This window comes from Lagopus leucura, unplaced genomic scaffold, assembly GCF_019238085.1.
Source record: "Lagopus leucura isolate 7727_CA_CO unplaced genomic scaffold, USGS_WTPT01 Super-Scaffold_100009, whole genome shotgun sequence".
NCBI classification, from domain to species: domain Eukaryota; kingdom Metazoa; phylum Chordata; class Aves; order Galliformes; family Phasianidae; genus Lagopus; species Lagopus leucura.
Genome location: NW_024962266.1, coordinates 7755198 through 7774722, shown reverse-complemented (window position 1 = coordinate 7774722; position 19525 = coordinate 7755198). Strand labels below are relative to the sequence as shown.

The 19525-nt window shown below is 40.2% G+C and overlaps 2 protein-coding genes across 6 annotated transcripts in view; one reads left to right on the top strand and one right to left on the bottom strand.

The window, feature by feature from the left end:
- Positions 1-965: 965 nt before the first annotated feature.
- On the top strand, positions 966-10351 carry LOC122181457 (coagulation factor XIII B chain-like). 3 transcript variants are annotated; one of them, XM_042873953.1, is made up of 12 exons: positions 966-1211; positions 2168-2368; positions 2818-3003; positions 3425-3601; positions 3713-3889; positions 5534-5713; positions 5990-6079; positions 6702-6884; positions 7339-7542; positions 8038-8220; positions 8589-8800; positions 9847-10351. In XM_042873953.1, exons 1-11 carry the CDS (start codon positions 1142-1144, stop codon positions 8798-8800), a joined length of 1863 nt encoding a protein of 620 aa, XP_042729887.1. In that variant the 5' UTR covers positions 966-1141; the 3' UTR covers positions 9847-10351. The 3 variants fall into 3 exon arrangements, with proteins under 3 accessions (XP_042729887.1, XP_042729886.1, XP_042729885.1); XM_042873951.1 differs by lacking the exon at positions 9847-10351 and adding an exon at positions 9629-9781 and having other exon boundaries at positions 968-1211; XM_042873952.1 differs by lacking the exon at positions 9847-10351 and having other exon boundaries at positions 8589-9781.
- CFH (complement factor H) overlaps positions 8712-19525 on the bottom strand; it is a 35531-nt gene continuing 24717 nt past the window's right edge. The window contains exons 17-24 of one of the 3 annotated variants that reach the window (XM_042873948.1): positions 16864-17070; positions 16194-16370; positions 15372-15548; positions 14189-14365; positions 13434-13616; positions 12513-12713; positions 11559-11746; positions 8712-11296 (exon numbers count right to left, since the gene is read on the bottom strand). In XM_042873948.1, coding sequence (XP_042729882.1) covers positions 11273-11296; positions 11559-11746; positions 12513-12713; positions 13434-13616; positions 14189-14365; positions 15372-15548; positions 16194-16370; positions 16864-17070 — 1334 coding nt within the window. In that variant the 3' untranslated portion in view covers positions 8712-11272. The other 2 variants (XM_042873949.1, XM_042873950.1) reach the window with 2 other exon arrangements.

Here is a 19525-nt window from a genome sequence, read left to right as displayed (position 1 = left end):
ACACAGATGGTTGCTCATTTGATTGATTCTATGCGTTCTATTTTGAATGATTCTATGATTCTGTAATTCATACGGTAGGACAACAGTGATCAAACACATTCTAAAAACACATCCAGCCTTTAATAACATTAATAATGGCTTTGTGACATATTTTAAACCAACATATTATTCTAATGGTTTATTTAAAGAAAAGGACGACGTCCTCAGTGTGAGCCCAGCACAGCTCCACACACGTCGGTGAAACACTTCTAGCTCAGACAAGCTAAGGAATTGTATCAAAAGTTAAATAAATTAAATTAAATTAATTAAATTAAACAGGAACGCTCGTTGCAACTGTTCACCCAATTGATAGCTCCTCTTTTTTTTTCCCTTGAAAAATTGCTACTTTTTAAATCACTAGATTAATTCAGGCTCTAAAATGCATGAGCCCTTCCTCAAAAGGAATAAGAAAAAGAAGGGAACGCTTTTGTACACCCCTGTTCCTAACAGCTTAAAGTCGAGGCTCATTCGTCTGCTTTCAACAAACAGTACAGAACGCCTGTAAAAACAACTCATTTAATCTAACTTATTTAATCTAACTTCTTTAGACAACAGTGTTGTTCCATTTTTCTTTGCTTGAAAGAAAGGTGGATGGCTATGCTACGGAACATAAGGACAGGAAAGAGCAGTGGCTATGTGGTTATGTTCTCATAAATATTAGGGCCTCCAGAATGAATTACAGATAGAATGCAAAGGAGTGTGTGGGAGGGAATTTTTTATTTCTTCTTGCTGCAGCCAAGGTAAATAGTAACCTGATAACGGAATGCCCTTTAAACTTGGAATTCGAGCGGTTCTAATGGGAACAGTGTTCAACTGGTTTAAATTGTTCCATTCGGTTTGTTGCCTAGTTTAACTGTTATATAACAAGTTCAGTCCCATTTACTGATATACAGTATGTCCAGTGGGAGCAGAGTTCTGCACGTCTATTTGTGGTTTGTGGAGAATTAAAACAAAATTAAAATTTTCGGGGAAGAAACTTGAGTTACAAACCACTCTGGGCATTACAGCGTTTGTGAGTAGCATTGAAAATTCAGTTAATCATTTACAGAAGTGATAGCTGGGGAGTTTTTGCAGATGATGGAAACTATTGACGGGGACGGTAATGAAGATGAGATTTAAAAGCTGTCTTTTCTTCCTAGTTATGATGAATTCAGGCAAACTCTTTGCAGAAGGTAAAAACACCGAATTCTTTTGCTGATTAATATGCATTGAACGTAGAACGTGCAGTTTAGGTTTCTAAGGCAGGGTGTCTTTCATATCTTAACCAAGAATGAAGACTGCTTTTTAAATACGGTTCTGTTGCGAGATGGCCGATAATCGTGGATCAGTTGTTGCTGCTTGTCATAGCTACAGATTCACACGTTGAAGCTGAATAATGGAAAGATCCAGCTTTCTATTCAGAAGAGTTTCCTCGGGAAATGTATCTGAGCTACTTTGGGGCATTATACGAATGGAAATTTGCCCTCCTAGACATTACGTACGCTGGCACGTCTCAGTAATTGGGCTGTTCTGGCTAACCATCGAGCACAAGAGCAGAAGTTAAATGGTGCCTGCAGAGGTTAGCCTCGGGTGGTGTTTCACATTTCCTATCCGTGTTTTCAGTACCGTTTGAAATTCCTGGGTCTGTCTAGAATGCGTCCTGCTTGAACTGCGACTTCTGTTCTTAACCTCCCTTCCTTCAGCGAGTCATCTTCTGTGTTACCTCCTGTTGGTTTGTTGTGCTGAATGAGCAGCTATTGCATAGCTAATTCTTGACGCTGTTTCCATTTCATTTCGGTCTGTGCATCAGAATGTTTTTTCAGTAGAAGGTGCTCGTTTCATTCCACTGATTGCATTTCTGTGAACCTAAAGAACGTAGTCAGATGTATTTTCGATGTATTGTAATTTCAGTGGGTGTTATAAGACTCTTCATGCGAAGGATGAGATTTAGTAAAAACGCATAGTAAGTATGATAACTTTAGAATAATACTATTTTCATTTAACAGTGACTGCAAATACACAGCTTTCACCTTGTAAGCAGTGTTTCGTTCCCTTTGTAAGCCTGAATCACTCCAACTGTTTTTAAACAAATACGTTCTTAGATGGGGTGAGATTTTTAGTGAGCAATACACGTGTTATGTCTTTGCAGATAAACTCTGTGATTTGCCACATGTAGAAAATGGAAGGATTGCCCCATATTATTACAGCTTCAAAAATTACTATTTCCCTACGCGTAAAGGAAAAAGCCTTTCCTATTCTTGTGTGGCTGGTTATACAACTGAAACCGGGACTCAAGACGGAAGAATAATTTGTACAGCAAAAGGATGGTCACCAGTGCCACAATGCTACAGTGAGCTCGCTTCTTCATTTCATTACTGCCTCTAGCAGAAAACTATTTTAGCTCAGTTTCCTAAGCATTATGGGGACAAAAGGTGCAGAATAGTAGAGATAAAAATGCCTAAGTCAGGTCGAGGTGAAGTCTGCTATGTATATTCGTACGTTGAACTGTTTAACACTAGTGTATGTTCTAAGGACTCTTACCACATATGCTTTTCAAGAATTTCAAGAAAGCTGCCTAGCATAACTTAACCGGGGAAAAATAATTGACATCTGAACCTCCTTAGCTCCAGATTGACATATTCCGCGGTACTACTGTCTGTTCAATGATCGCGGTAGCTTTTTGGTAAAACGAGAAAATGAAATGAGATGGAGATTATTTTAAAACCCCACTTTCTTGCCCATCAGAGACAATACTACCTTAGTTATTTATTCCTAACCAAACCGTCTCTTTTCATTTAGAAAAATGTAATAAGCCTCTTCTGGAACATGGCATTTTTTACGGTACAGAAACGTACTTCAAAATACATGAGAAATTACAATACAAATGCAGTCAAGGTTACCACACTCCCAGCGGTGGCACTGAAGATACAGTACAATGTCAATCAGATGGATGGTCTTCCCAGGCAAGCTGTACTAAGAAAGTTGGTAGGATTGTGTTTCTCTCCTTTTTATTTCATATATGTTTATAAAATTCTGCTGTCTTTCCCGTACCTGTAAGGTCAAACTGCCTTTGTTAGGTTACTTGAATATTCTTGAAGTAAGTTCCCGGCTGTATCTCATACGATGAAGTTGTCAGATGTTTCACGCTGCTTGTTTTGTGAATTGGTATAGGTAAAATTGCGGAATCGGTACAGGTGAGATAATTTTGTTTCAAATAAACCCATTTCTGTCCAAACTTTGCACCCAAATGAACGCTAGAAAACCTATGTAAACTGTTGCGTTTTTAATTGTTCATTATTTCCAAAGACTGCCTCAGATACAATCACTTTAAAGGGAAATTTTAGATAAGTAAGCTCACAGGGAAAAAAAACCCCCACGGCAATATTACACGTCTTATTCATTTAAGAGTCATGCCAAGTACCCGAGTTACATCATGGCAACTACCTAACGACCCAGCGAGAGCTCCGAGTGAATCAAGCGCTGCTATATACATGCGATGAGGGATACCACACTGCAGGAGGAAACACTACCGAAGAAGCAGTTTGTCTCGCTCATGGATGGTCCCTTACTCCGAACTGCTCAAGTACGTAGTGAAATGAATTCGTTTTGAAATGTGACACAGCCTACAACTGAATAAAAAATTTATGTTTTTTAAACTGTTGGGATAAAAAAGTTTTTTATGTTTTCTCACTAGAAAAAACCTGCCCCTCCTTGGGTGTAATAGAACATGGAGGTTTCTATCCTGTGAAGAAGATCTATGAAGAAGGAGATGTTGTTCATTTTTTCTGTGAGGAAAATTATTCTTTTCATGAATTTGACCTGATTCAATGTTATTACTTTGGATGGTATCCAGATCCTCCAGTGTGTGAAGGTACCCTTATTTTTACATTTGTGATATGTAAAATTCTCCCGCGCTTTCATGAAATGAAATGCCTTCTTTATGAACACAAAATAAAAATAAGCTCTTGTACCAGTTTTACAACCTGAGCAGAAATAAAGTGTTAGCAGAAGAGCACGAAGCCTAAATGGTGGGGAAGAGGAAATGGCGATTGGAATTAAGCTGCTTCCGCCTGTTCTAGGTGGAATCTAACAATCGAGCGGGTACTGTTACCTGCTGCTTCTTCATGTGTTGTTTCTTGGAAAAGCAGGAAGAAGCAATAGAGGGGAAGCTGCTCAGCCTTTGAGTTCAAGGTAAACTGTATTCAGATTATTCGAAGGATTATTCAAGCATGGCTTCCTGAGATGAGAGCATGCCTCTCGAGGTACTAAGAACAGTTGTTTTACAGCATTTCTGTCTGATGCTTGAGGAAGAAAGAATATATAAGTATGTCTCCTTAAAAAAACAAACAAAAAAAAAACCCCAAAATACCCCACTACTGTCTTAAGTGCATTTTTAAATAAAATTGATGTTTTTGAATCATTTAGGTTGGAAGAAAGACCCTTAAGATCATCGAGTCCAACTGTTCACCTAATGCTACATGTCCATCCGTGTCCCTAAGCAGCACACCCACACATCTCTCAAATCTGTGACTCCACCACGTCCCTGGTGCAGTGTCTTCCAAAACCTAACTGCTCTTTCCATGAAGAAATTATTCTTGATGTCCAATCTAAACCTCCCCTTCTGCAACTCGAGGCTGTTCTCTCACTTTCTATCACTTGTCACATGAGAAGAGAAATGGACAATGTCTTTGCTGCAGCCTGCTCCCAGGTGGTTGTACAGAGTGATGAGGTATCCCCTCAGCCTCCTCTTCTCCAGAAAACAACTCCAATTCCATCAGCCATTTCTCATATGTCTTGTTTCCCAGTCTCTTTACCAGCTTTCAATTAACTCAGTATCCTTCTTGTAGTGAGGAGCCCAAAGCTGAGCACAGTACTGCTTCGTAGCCGATCTTGTAGAAAGTAATGTGATTGGTACAAAGATGAAATTTACGTTCCTTTCCTAGCAGTTATGCTTGGGTTTAAAATGCAGTAAAATCTCTCTCAAAAAAATGACACCTTAGTACATTCCTCAGCCCTGCATTTGTTCAGAACTGTTTCCTGGGTGAGCGCAAAGAAAGAGCAGTGCTCAGAAGAAATGAAAATGTGGCCTAAATCTAGTTTTGAGGCAATACTGACTACAAACTTCATGTGAGGATAGGAAATGAGTCACTGCTTTCACTGCTTGTGTAGTGTTAGAATTGCTACATCGGCTGTGTTAAGTACTGTATTAATGGAGGGTGTGGAAAATCTCTGTTACCTGCATACTTTGAAAGGACATTTTACTGAGTACACAAGAGATTATTAGTTTGTTTATAGCAGTGCAATATCATAATACCTCTCTTTTATATTTGCTGAAAGTAAAATCCCATTTTTGTTCTAAATCTTCATTTTAGAAAATGAGTTGTGAAGCTATGAGGTTCCTCTGGTTAACCAGAAATGTCTTCTAAAAACATAGACTCGCACACTATATGGTTAAATGAATTGCTCTGCTTACAGGTTTGCTTAGTGGGAAACAGAATGTGCTTTTTATTTTCAGATGTAAGAAATAAATGTCCTCCACCACCACTGCCTCCTCATGCCCATATCGTCGCAGTTAGGAGAACGTATCGCAATGGCGACAGAGTTCGTATACAGTGTCAGAGTGAATATGAAATAAGAGGATCTGGGGAAATCCAGTGTGAAAAAGGAAAATGGACGCCACCTCCTATCTGTATGGGTTAGTACCTCTGGCAGCTGATGAGAAATAATTCTTAAACAGTATCTTAATGTTCTTAATAGTCACAGTTTCCATACCTGCAAAGCTATTTGTCCTCCTCTGATAAATGCTTGAGAGTTTAAGTGCTGCACATTAAGAAAGAGGATGAGCTAGATTATTTCTTAGTGTTTTTTTTTCTGTTTTTTGTTGTTGTTGTTGTTTGTTTGTTTGTTTGTTAATAATTGAGAATGAATTATTTTCAAGGAATCTGGTTCTAAGTTTCTGCTGTGATTTTAGGATCTATGGATAAAAGGGAATCTGAGACACCAGCATTCGAGGCAGATGCATCAATAAGGGCAAGCAAAACATATCACAGTGAAGAAATGAGTAGGTGCTTTTCTATTTAATAAGAAATCCAATGCTCTCTAGTACTGTTACAGGTATTTTATGACTAACCTTATTACTCTTTTGCGACCCTACCATTCCTTACTCTTGTGGATGTTTGCATATTCTTTGTGTACTGTTTTAGCAGTATGCTTGAAGAACATTCTTATTTCCAGAGACTGTGAACTAAAACGATATTTCAGTGCTGTATATGTAATTTTTTTACATGCATTAGCATTTAGCTGCAATCACTTTGCATTGCTTCTGTTGCTATTGTCTGAATGTGCAAATTCAGGAGTATTTTGCTGATCCTTTATTTAACAGTTCACCGAGGTTTATTTTGAACTCCATGTGGGTTTAACATTTCAAGCAACAAAACAGACGGTCTCAGCACACCCAAACAGCTAGTCCATACCAACTGTAAACCAGCAGGAGTTAAGAGTGGACATAGATGAGAAGTGTAGAATGAATAAAAATTGCCTGCACTTCAGTAGGGGAATTGTGGACCTTGTCAGACACTTTATTTATATGCAAATTTTGGATCAAACTCCATCGCTATTCAAACACTTCACAGTGCTGACATCATTTTAAAGACTTAATTACGTATCTTCTTACCTTGTATTAGAAATACAGCAAAACTGTACCTCTCCACCTGTGATTAAAAATGGTGTTCTCCTTGGCCCTTTATTACCGAGTTACAAAAATGGCAGCTCAGTAGAATACAGTTGCCAGCGTTACCATTTTTTGGATGGACCCAGTACTGTTTACTGCGAACAAGGAAACTGGACAGAACGGCCTACTTGCTTGGGTAAGCCTTGCAGGAAAAAAATACAATAGATGTATCCTTCTTTCCTTCCTGTAAAAAAAATGATCATTTTTCCACTAGGATCCACTGTTAAAAGGTATTTACTTTAGGTTTTTAATCTATTATGATAATGCAAATAAATAACATGTCTAAGATTTAGTTATTTATTTCAAAATGAAGCATGCCAGATGTTTAAAAATATTTGTAGAAAACGTATCAGAAGTTTGTGTTTTCTGGGAATTACTGTTCTGAGTTGTTTTGGGTTTTTTTTGCATATTAGTTTTGTTACTTTGGTCCATTTCTTTACTTTTGTATTCTTTTCCTTTTTTTAATATATTCAAAATGTTATTTCTCACAGAATTCCAAAATATTTTAGTACCATGGGTTTATTTCCTTTTTTTTTCCCAAATCCTACAAAAAAGAGTTAAGAAATCGCTTGATTGTTTTTATTTCCTAGATCCATGCATTCTTAATGTAACTGATATGAATAGTAACAATATAGAGTTGAAATGGAGACAGGAAGAATTCGTCTTCCTACACGGTGATCTCATTGAGTTTGAATGTAAGCGAGGATACAAATTTCCCCATGCTACCATGCCATCCCCTGGGAGAACTCGGTGTGACCATGGAAGGCTGAAATACCCCAAATGTGTTTTGCAAGGTAAAACCGTCCTTTCCATTTGTCTTTTTGATTTCATCAATCTCAGACCTATTCAGAAACTTTTGCTTCAGCAGTACAGGCCTAGAAAGTATTATAAATAGTAATAAAGTTTAGTATCTGACTGATATCTTTACCCAATACAGATAAATTGTTAAATTTGTGTTGAATATAGTTGTTAAATATATACAAGCATAATAAAAACAATATGCCTTCCTGTGGTGGGAAGGCAATAGAAGGGAGGGAGGAGCTGTTCTTCAAGCTGAGGGAAGTGAAAGCTCTGCTGTAGAAAGACAGCTGTAAACACTGAACCGCATACAAGGGGTTTCTCATGGTTCAGAAAGAACTCAGATTTCATTCCGATTTGAGACGTAATGTAGAAGTATTGAGAATAAACTGGGTTGATATTTATGTAGTGCTGACAGCAATTTAAAGCTGCTGACTTGTTAGTTTCTTTGGTAGCTGAATTTTTCACAAAGATTTTTGACATTATTCCAGTTCCCACGGAAAAATGTGACTCTCCACCGTCTGTTGCAAATGGAGCTCTTACTCTCCCACCTCTGACCCAGTATGACAATGGCTCTTCAGTTCAGTATAGTTGCTCTGATTATTACTTCTTGCAAGGATCTGAAAGAATTTATTGTTCCGAAGGCCGGTGGACTTCACCACCACTTTGTATAGGTAGGCACAAGAAGATATATAAGATATATGAGCATTTATTTCTGGTTGTTAGATGTGAACCATTTATAGATTGATGCTCAGTATTTATAGATTTTGAGTGTTATCAGCTGGAACATTATTAAGATCTCGACTGCATTTTTCAGTTAGAGAGGAATGGCCTGTTTTAATAGGAGCAAGTAAAACCTTGATTGGCTTTTTTTAAGTAAGTACATCTTACGTGCCAGCTGTGTCCAAAAATACAGCGATTTCATGTATAATATCTTAAGAGAATGGGGAATAACCTGCCTTTTGAGCATCAACTCTAGTCACAATAATCTGATTTCAAAAATAATTGATTTCTTAACACTGAATATATCTCTATTCGTTAGAGCCGTGCACTTTGTCAAAGAGTGAGATGGAAAAAAATAACGTGCTGCTGGAAAGTTTTTATGAGAGCCAAGTTTACTTTTACCATGGAGATTATGTCGGATTTTACTGCAAACAGAGCCATGTTGGAGCAGAATCTGGTGCGACTTTATTTCAAGTGCAGTGCAAGAGAGGACAGCTAGCGTATCCAAGATGTGTTGAAAGGAGAGAATAGGTAAGTATGACTTTAAAAAAATGTATTGGAAAGATATGCATGTATGTGTTCTTTATCTAGTGTTGATTAAGGTGGCCTCCTACCTTCAAGATGACTACAGTTGACTTTGAGAAAGGAGTGTTCAGTGGCATTGTTGAATCTGAGTCGAAAAGAGAGGGAAATGAGAAAATGTTCTATAGACTGAGGACTGAGTATACAGCAGTACAACGCAATATTAACAGACCGTGTGTGCAAATGTTAGGAAGAAGAATTCTATGAGGCTTATATTGCTTCTGCCAATGCATCTGTACACAAGAGAATGTCAAAAGGAGTATTTGTGTTTGTGGAACTTGGATTTTAGTTACTTTGTGTAGGCAATACAGGTGATGAATCGTATATCACTGTATTCAGCTTATCGCTGCATTTTCACTAGGACTGTTTTCATAATACTGGTTACTATTATTAATGTTGCTCACATGTTGCCAAGATTTCTTCTCATTCTGTTGCTGTCATTGCATTCAACGTTATGCATTTGTTTTTCTACCAGATCTTCAGCTCTGGCTGAAGCCGGGGGGGAGGAAGAGATCCCCTTCAGTAACAATACATGGCAGATGAATGCCATTTTGTAAGGCTGCGAAGATGAGCACATAAAGTAAATAATAATGCGCTGCAGTAGCCTATCGCTTTGCACTGAAAGTACTGGCAGTGCTTTTCCTGTCATCTGGATAAGGTTTTGAAACAAGAGGCTTCATCAAAGTTGATAAACAAACAAACAAACAAGCCCAACACGCACTTCTTCTCAACATGAACGTTTAAAATACAGTGTCTACCTCTCTCTCATTCCCACAGTCCAGACAGCTAAATGGAACCCCTCCGCAATATGGAGCACCAGCTCTTCCCCCAGGACACTTCTCTGCCTTATATGATCCGTGGTCCTCTAACAGAGTAACTGAGTGAGATCACCGCTGTCAAATCTGTACATTAAATGGCATTAAAGCTCAATTTCTTCTCTTTTTCTTTTCCTTTTCTTTTTTTTTTTTTTTTTTTTTTTTTTTTTTTTTTGATAGTCTAAACAGAAGCTTTAATAGCTTCTTGCTACTCTCAATGGATTTATCTTGTGCAGGGGGACTTGCACCCTACACTGGAGCCCTACTGTTCTATTGGACCTTCAGCATTGATTCATCCCAGTCTTCAGCTGAAAGATTCCCTCTTCTCCAAGTTCCTGCAACAAAAGACCTGTCTGCAAGGGGAGTCAGCAGGCCTTTGTTCTCTTGAGATCTTATCCCAAGAAATCATGTCCAATTATTTGGTGACTAAAGCAAGGTTTTAGCTGTCCTGTAATTTCCCTCATCAGCAAAAGCAACAACAGGAAAATCAGGTACTACTTACTTGCTCTATTTTCTTAGAACTCAACTCATGTTTATACCCCTCTTGAATACCGAGACTGTTAGACTCCATTAACAGTACACAAATGCAGCATATTGCGTTGGTTAATTTTCATGAGCTTGGCTGAATGAATTTGGTGAAGTTAAATAAAAATCTCTCTGTACTGAAGGCATCTCAAGGTCAAAGAATCATCCCTTGCCGCACCGAGCTGCGTGTGCTGTGCACACTACCTTTCAAAAAATTCTTAGAAAAGTGAACTTCAAGAAAAATGAAGAGCGTATCTTCTATGAAGCTCTATCAAGAAAGGCAGTAAACATGCTCCCCAACGAGCAGTAAACCAATGCCACATAAACACACTAGCTGTTCCTATCCATCAGCTGCAATATGTCACCATTGGATCAATTACCAAAAAAATAAATAAAGCACAAGCGTATCAGATCCATCAAGACAGCAATGCAAGCTCACCAAAAAATGAAAAGGATGGCAGGTCTCATTTCAGGACCTGGACAGAAGGAGTTGTGCCTAACTACATCCAGAAATACCAGTTAGTCACTTGCATCCCAGCATCTTGCCTTTCCACCAAATAACATGGAAGCTCAGGTCCTGAGTAGGAATTGGGTTCTGTGATCCAGAGATTCCCCCAGTTGTTTAAAGAAGACTCACCCTGACTCTGCCATCATTCCCAGGCTAAGTTCCAAGCATGTTCATGGAGAAAAAGCTAGAAGCAGATGAGGCGAAATACACTGATAATCAAATTACCTGCAGGCTTTTTAATTCTTGACTCAATATGCCACCGAAGCCAGCCTACTTCAGGATGAAAATGTAAATAAAAGTAACAGGGATCAATGCAGAATAGGCAAGAGGCAAGTAAGTACACTCAGGTGGATGAAATGTAAACACAATTACAGAATGTAAATAAATTTACAAAAAATGGTTAAATTTAAACAAAATCATCCAATAATATAAAGAAAATGAATTAGCACATTCCAGCAGAGAACACTGTCTAAGCTATAAAGCACAATAAAGCAGGAAACTCTGGGAAAACTTGAGCTCAAATCACTGGATTTGTTGAAGGAGAGTTCATTTCTCCAGCTGGACTCAGTCATGTCATTTCCGTATATCCAGATGCTCCTGCATTGTAAAGAGACAGAAGGGGAAATAGAGATCTGGCTGACATATTGTCACGTTTCCCGAGAGCAGAGAAAAGCAGTTGCCAACCACGCTCCCTGCTTGAATTCAATTCCCCAGGTCCCTTGGAACAGGAGCAGCTCCTCCATGACAGATGCAGGCTGGTATGCGATTAAAGGAGTCTGACCCTCTTTTTACAACAGTCCTTGGCTGTTGCTTACAGTTCTTTTACAGCCCAATGTGCCCTCCCATATGAGCTACTTACTGTGCATTGAGGGTACTCAATTACTCCATCCAGACACTGTGGGTTAAATTTCTCCGGTCTTGAAACTGCCCTACGAAACCACTTGCATGTAAAGGAAATACGTTCCTTAGAGCGATAGGTGTAAGGCTTTCTCCATTCTAGTTTAATGTTGTTCTTATCCATTTCTGACTCAAGCACTGTGCAGTCACCTGGAAAACAAAAAGCTCCGCTAACCACGTGAAGTATTCTCACGATTTGCCTGTAGATCTCACACTGGAAGCCAAGTCTCTGAAGAAGTTGGTACCAATTATTGCCTCAAACACTTATTCTGCTTCCCTTTTGTGAAATATAATGCAGACTGTGAAGGAAAAAAGCTCATTTCATACTCTTTAGCAATGATCCAGTAAGGCCTGCTCATGGAAACTGTAGAAGGGGACAAGCAGAGATTTCCCTTCTGAGAAGCCTACAAAGGCTTGCAATGGGCATCAGCTGCTGTCTCTACACATATCAGAACATGGTATGAGCAGAGAGGAGCTGAAAAGGCCACAGAGGTACAAAGGGGGTCACAGCATGGCAGCAACCCAGGAGAGAAGCTCACTGGAGCAAAACCCTGCCTAAACAGGCTTGAGAGAGACTGCAATGAAATTGTTTGCTGTCCCGCCACGGTCGGGGAAACAATTTCAGGGATATCACTTTCAGGGAACTCACGTGCTCTTCAGTCCTCCCTGGAATTAGACAGGCAGTCAAAGAACAAATTACCCTAGCGTGCAACTTGGTGATTCCCTTCCTCTCAGATACTCCTGTCAGCAGCACCTGAAACACAACCCACCATGGCCTACAGCTTTATGGGATTTCCCACACCCTGGTTCTCTGTTATTACTTCCCCAGGCACACTTGCTAAAGGCTTCCCTTTCAGTTTCTGCACTAACTATGCAAAAAACAGCAGCCAAACAATGGCAAATGGAGAAGACTTACGTCCTGGATTGCACCGTGGATATTTAAATGTGCCATTAATACACTGTACTCTGAACGGAGAAGAAGTTGGGTCTTTCACATTTCCTATTTTACAATCAAATTCGATAAAATCACCCGATTCGGAATACAGCTTTTTCTCGTCCCTCCATCTCAGCTCAATGTTGTTATTGTTCATATCTTCTTCAGCCGCTGTACAGGCCGCTGGGAAAAGGAAAGAGAACATTGTCACCAATTCATACAGATGCACCACATGTAATTTTTTTCTCCCTACAGAGGTTCTTCACATCATAAAATGTTTCCAGGACTTTGCTCTGAGCCTCTGCTTTTTGCAACAGGAAAGATATCTTCATCAAAAATGAAGGGGAAAAAAGGTGATGGTTGAATCAACGTGCAGTGCTGCGGAGAGGCCGTTTCAGTCTGAGAGTCACACGGGGCAAAGGGGAAGCAGAGCCTGGGGCAGGGGAACTCAGCAGGCAGCATTCAGCTTTCCTGTAGCTTTTTTCAGAATCCTCCTTGTCCCAGCATGTCTTTAAATTCATTTTCTCATGGTCACATCACCCCTGGATTTACCGCATTCAGACAGACCCAACTTCCCCATTGCAGACTGCAGACTGTGGCAGTGTCCTCAACACGGGAGCCCGGCACACTGATAGAGATCTCCTCACATGGGCAGCTCAGCCAAACTCCCCTCCTTCTGTGGGTGAGAGGAGGCAAGGAGAGGCTGCAGGCAGCAGTGGGGACCACACAAGCTGACATTGAGAAGAAATTCCTTCTAGATAAAAGGAAGACTTGTTGCTGTCAACCACAGCAGAAGTGCTGTTTCACAAGGGAAGTGCATTGGAAACACCTTCAGGATCTGAGAAAAAGTCAGCGTGAGCAGTAACACAGCTCTTGGCCATGCAGCACATGCTTTAAACCTACCTAAGCAAACCGGTGGATTTGTCCACTGCCCATTAATACATCTGATCTGCGAAGATCCTTCCAGGATGTAGAGATTCGGGCATTTATATTGCAGAGTTTCACCTTGTGAATATTCTGACTTTGGGAAGGAAAGAATATCTCCATTTTCAATATCTGGAGGTGGGCCACATTTTCCACTCTTTCCTGGAAGAACGTTAACGCTTAAAGAAAAATGCATCAGAGTTTAATTGCAGGAGCAGCCTAGCCTTGAATATTTTGGTAAATTACCTTGCCCATACTTAGAAACACTCAGAGGAAAGCAGAGAAAATTGCCACCTTGACACCAAATATCTGGCAGATGGAGAAGAGCGAGAGTTTCTCATTTTTCCACTGCTGGGACTCATAACTACCAGTTCATCCATCTGTCATCTCTGGAGCATTTGCTGCTTTCTGGAAGACTTTCACTGGTCCTACACAATAGTGCAGGATGTTTGGCACAGCTTTTTCTGCAGAACTGGATGCCCACCAGCTCTCTGTAATGCCTGAGCAGGGACAAGTGTGAACCTCTCTGTAAACTAGAACAAATGACACTGGACGATACAATTTCAGTTAATGGTGGGGCAGACCTTGGGCTCTGAGGAGTCCTTACGTGTCAGATGCATCGCATTGCACTTGCTTGCAGCTCAGAGACTGAAATTTGGAGAAGTAAATACCGCTGAGCCAGCTCGATAGCAGTCTCACCAACAGGCTACCAGATGGAAAGACAGGAAAAGTACCTCTGCACGTGGGCAGCTCTGTCCAGTTCCCATTCTGACAGCTTATGGTGGAAGCTCCAGTCATACGAAAACCTTTCCAGCACTCATATTTAGCTGTCTCCCCAGGCAAATACTTGGACTTCTTAACACCTTGAACTTTACCACCAGTGATTTCTGGAGGAGGTCCACACCTCATATCTGAAAAGAGATACTTGTACAGTTGCAGTTATAGTCATTGAGGTGTTTCCCTATGCCTATTTTAGGTAAGGGAATTGATCTCGTTACTCCCTAGCTCACACAATTTCTGTCCAGAGCTTCTAATGCCTTCACAATAATTTTTTCATATTTTTCCTCCTGGCCACAAGAGCGTACCGGGGTAAAACACTGTGAACACCAGGAATGTGGGCAGGAGTGTTACTTCAAATGACAGCAGCAGCAGAACGCTTATTTGTGGACTCTCAGGAGATGGCAGTGTCAATGAGAGAGTCTAAAAAAAGCCAGCATTTCTGTAGCTACACCTTATGGCACAAAAGTTCTTTTAGTTAAGCCACAGCCCTCCCCAGAGAACCCCGGCATTTCTGAAAAATCACAGATGTAGCAGCCAAGCTGGCCCTCTGATGAACTGCAGAGCTCTGGAAGAAGTCGTCAGCCTGCACTGCATGGGCAGATACGTGCAGTCAACTCCTCAGAAGTATGTGAAAGCCAAATAGCAGCAGTTCACCCTCCAGCCACAGATTTTGGCAGGTAAAGGAAGACAGCACATTGTCTTTTTGTGGGAATGCTCTTGCCATTTCAAGACTCTAGCAGATCTGCAGTTTTTACATCCTGAGATTCTAGTGGAATCTCTATCAGTTAGAGCTGACCCTCAGAAAAAATGGCTGGATCTCTCCCCCACTACTTCCATTCAGACAGTTATATTTTTCTAGAGAAGGCCAATAACACAGTGTATTTTGGGGAATAACAAGTATCATAGTGGAAAATGAAAAATCATCATTTTTTTTAATGCCCTTTTTCTTTAAGAGGTTTTTGCTTTCAATGAAAATGTACATAGTATTTCCAGAAGCAATAAGTTCAAGTGCTGTGCAAGAAAGCAGTAGTAGGTGCAAAGCTGCGGTACAAAATTAAAATATCAAGTTTTCAAGTATTTAGGTAAACAGACCGACTCCTCTATACTAAGGGGCAAGATGAAAGCACGGATTCCTACCTTTGCAAGTTGGTGTTTGTGACCATTGTCCATTTGTACAAGTGACATAATTTACACCTGTAATCTGAAAATTTCTGTCACATTCATACTGTACCCGAGCACCAGGCAGATACTTCCGCTGTTGAGTGCTGATAATATTAGCGCTATGAATTTCAGGTGGGGCTTCACAGGTAACATCTGAAAAGAGAGGCACATTTAAGAATACTCGGGCAGTAATGTCATGACCGTAGAATATTGCGTTCAGAGGCAGCATTATTCACGATGAGGGCAGGCAGTTTGCATAAGGCAGGTTTTCCACAGGTAGGAAAGAAAGATACTGTGGTCTTTATTCTGCAGTGCTTCACCTGACAGTATACTTTTTGCCTAAAGTGACTGAAAAGCAGAAAGGAGTTGTAGAGATTAGCTGAACATGGAGGCTGGTGCTCTACAGCGTAGTGCACCAAAGGATCAGAGAGTATTCTTTTTAATATTTTGAAGGTAACTTTCATAATGAAAGTCACATGCCTAGCGATGTAAAAATAAGTACGTTAGCTTACCAGTTATCCCTTTGCAGTTAGCACCCTTTCCTCCACAACCTTCTATCTGTTAGATCTAAGAAACGAGTTCAGTTGCACCTACTAGCTTCAGCCCAGAAGGGGAAAAGATTTCAGTTCTACTCAATGGTTCTCAGGAACCAGACAAAAGGTGTTGTAGCATCCCATTCAAATCAATCCAGTGATTGACTCTATTGTTTTGACTCACTTGTATGTGTGGGTGGGTATTATTTTAATGAATGTCTTAAAAGACTAAAAGGATTACAGACTTTAGAAATAGAACACGCACCTTCACATAATGGGGGTCTTGACCAATTTCCTTTTCTGCAAATAATTTCTGGGAGACCAACAGCCTCGAATCCTTCATCACACTGGTAGCGAATTGTTTCGCCAGGCTCATACACTTCCTTGTTTCTGCCTTCAATTGCAGAATTTAGAACATTTGGAATACTTCCACATGACATTTCTGAAAAGATATGCAAATCAGATGCTTATGGTAATATGATACACACAGGATGAGATTATTTTTCTGACCAAATAGATGCTTTTTCTAACTAGCACAGTCAATAACAGCAGATTTTGTATAGAAGAGAGCATGAAGAAACTTCCATGTTAGTCCCCTAAATAGGCATACACTTTAGTCACTGTAAAGATTTAGATTCTCTTCCTATCAATGCCAGAAAAGTTTGGTAAAGTCTTCTGTCCCTTTCTACACAGAGGTGATATCCATCGCTGAAGCATCAAAGCAACTCCCAGTCACTAGTGGACCCTGTAGAAAACAGGTCCTTGTGTGATAAGGATGTGCCCATGACTTATCTGGTAGAGATAAACAATAAAGATTGCAAAAATACCACAGGAGTACTTAAAATACTAAACTGTTGTTACTAGTCAACTCCAGTTTAAAAGTATTTCAAATTCACTGCTAAGCACATTTCAGGAAAAGTATTATTTGACATTACCTGAACACATAGGAGATGAACTCCAGTTTCCCATTGAACAACTTATCTCTGATGGTCCTTCTAACTCAAATCCAGATTGACAAATGAACTTCACTATAGCACCAGATAGATAAACTGTTTTCCCTTCTTTTTCCAGTTTTAAGTTTTGATTTACCAGCCTGAAATCATCAGCATGTTCTATAAGTTGTGGTGGTGAACAGGGTTTTTCTTTAAAACACAAAGATAAACAATAAGATAAAACAATTAATATTACAAAGATATATGCAGTCTAAGACTGAAAAGAAAATCCAAATTACAGAATTACAGAATTGTAGGGGTTGGAAGGGACCTCCAGAGATCATCGAGTCCAACCCCCCTGCCAAAGCAGGTTCCCTACAGCAGGTCGCACAGGTAGGCATCCAGGCAGGTCTTGAACATCTCCAGAGAAGGAGACTCCACCACCTCCCTGGGCAGCCTGTTCCAGTGCTCCGTCACCTCACTGTAAAGAAGTTCTTGTGCACATTTGTGTGGAACTTCCTATGCTGCAGTTTCCGGCCGTTTCCCCTTGTCCTGTCTTTGTTCACCACTGAAAAGAGTCCGGCCTCGCCATTCTGCCCCCCACACCTTAGATATTTATAGACCTGGATCAGGTCCCTTCTCAGTCTTCTTTTCTCAAGGCTGAACAGACCCAGTTCACTCAGCCTTTCTTCATAGCAGAGATGCTCCAGGCCCTTCACCATCTTTGTGGCCCTCCGCTGGACTCTTTCCAAGAGATCCCTGTCTTTTTTGTACTGGGGAGCCCAGAACTGGATGCAGTACTCCAGATGAGGTCTTACCAGGGCAGAGTAGAGGGGGAGGATCACCAAATGAAAATGAAGTGTCTTGAAAGACAGATAAATAAATATAAACGGTTCACAAAGCAAAACTTCTTTCCTTTCTCCGTCCTACAAGGGTTTTTTGTCTTTTGATTTGACCCAAGTTAGAGCCATATGCCACTTCATACAAAGAAGATACAGTTAAAACTTAGTAACAAGAACAGGTTAAAAATCATAGGCAGAGAAGCAAAAGAAACTGTCACATTTTTGGGATACTGAATGTGAGTTTCTAGAATTTTAACTAAGTTAAGTTTGTCCACAACTCACAAAATTGTACCAATACCCTGGAGATTTTCTTGCCGAAGCGGGGGAAAAAAAAAGGAGAGCATCAGAGCTTAGCAATCTACTTTCCCAGATATACAATGGATCAAACATCTACTAAGCCTTCCTGAGTCAAGATTGTGCCCATACTTTATTCACTTGCAGAGTGAACATAAATTATTCATTTTCAGTTACCAGTAAATTAGATTTATTAATTGATGCATCAAGTTGAAAGCATACATTTCTACTCAATTCTATGAGACAAGGATCTAATAATAATCAAACTTCCTGTTCAGCAACTGGGACTGAAAATTTTATTGCAGAACATTTATTTTATGAACAGCTCAAACATTTTTCTCTATTCTTCTCTATGTCTGCCACTTATCAGCAGAAGTGGAAACTCACAAGCAAGAACAGAGAAAAAAAACCAGCACGATGCACCAAAATTTTTCAGTTTAAAGACTCACTTGGCACGTTGTGCACGAGTCACTATCTTGCACCTCATTTGTCCCGTATTTCTATTTCCTATCCACTTCTGAAGACACTTTCTTCTATCTCTTAACGAACTTCTGCTTGTAAGAGATTATCTGTATTGGTAATGTTTTAACCATTGGCCTACAGATTCCTCAGCATATGAAGCACAAATACAGGCTAAGTGGAGAACAGACTAAGAGCAGCCCTGAAGAGAAGTATTGGAGGTGCTGGTTAATGAAAAACTTGGCAACGTGCGCTTAAAGTCCAGACAGCCAACAGTATTCTGGGCTGCATCAAAAGAAGTGTGGCCAGCAAGGCAAGGGAAGTGATTGTCCTGCTTTACTGTTACTGCATTCAGCCCACTGCATTCAGCTCTGAGGCCCCCAGCACAAAAAGGACATGAACGTGTTGGAGCAGGTCCAGAGGAGGCCACAAGGATAATCAGAGGGCTGCAGCATCTCCTGTGAAGACAGGCTGAAGGAATTGGGCTTGTTCAGCCTGGAGGAGGCTCCGAGGAATTCTCAGTATGGCCTTCCAATTCTTATAGGAGGAGCTGGGGAAGGGCTCTTTATCAGAGAATGGAGAGATAATGAAAGTTCGGTAATGGCTTTAAAATAAAAGAGGGTAAATTTAGATCAGATATTAGAAACAAATTCTTTACAATAGAGGTGATGAGATACTGTACAGTTTGCTCGGAGAATCGGTGGGTGCCCTATCCTCAGTAATGCTGAAGGCCAGGCTGGATTTGGCTTTGGGGAACCTGACTTAGTGGGTGATATCTCTGCCCACGGCAGGAAGTTAAAACTCGATGATTCTTAAGATCCCTTCCAACAAAAAACATTCTGTGATTCCTAAGGACAGACATACAGAGTTATGTCATATTGCTTATACTTGTATTTCAAGAAGAAGACACAAAAAATAGAAGAAAAAAACAAGAGTAAAGACAGAAAAAAAGAAAGTGCTACCACTCCATCCAAAATTCTCAATTGATTCACCAGGACACAATTTAAAACCTCCTGCTCAACAGACACTCCACACTGATGTACGCTACACAAATAAACACACAGCTCTTG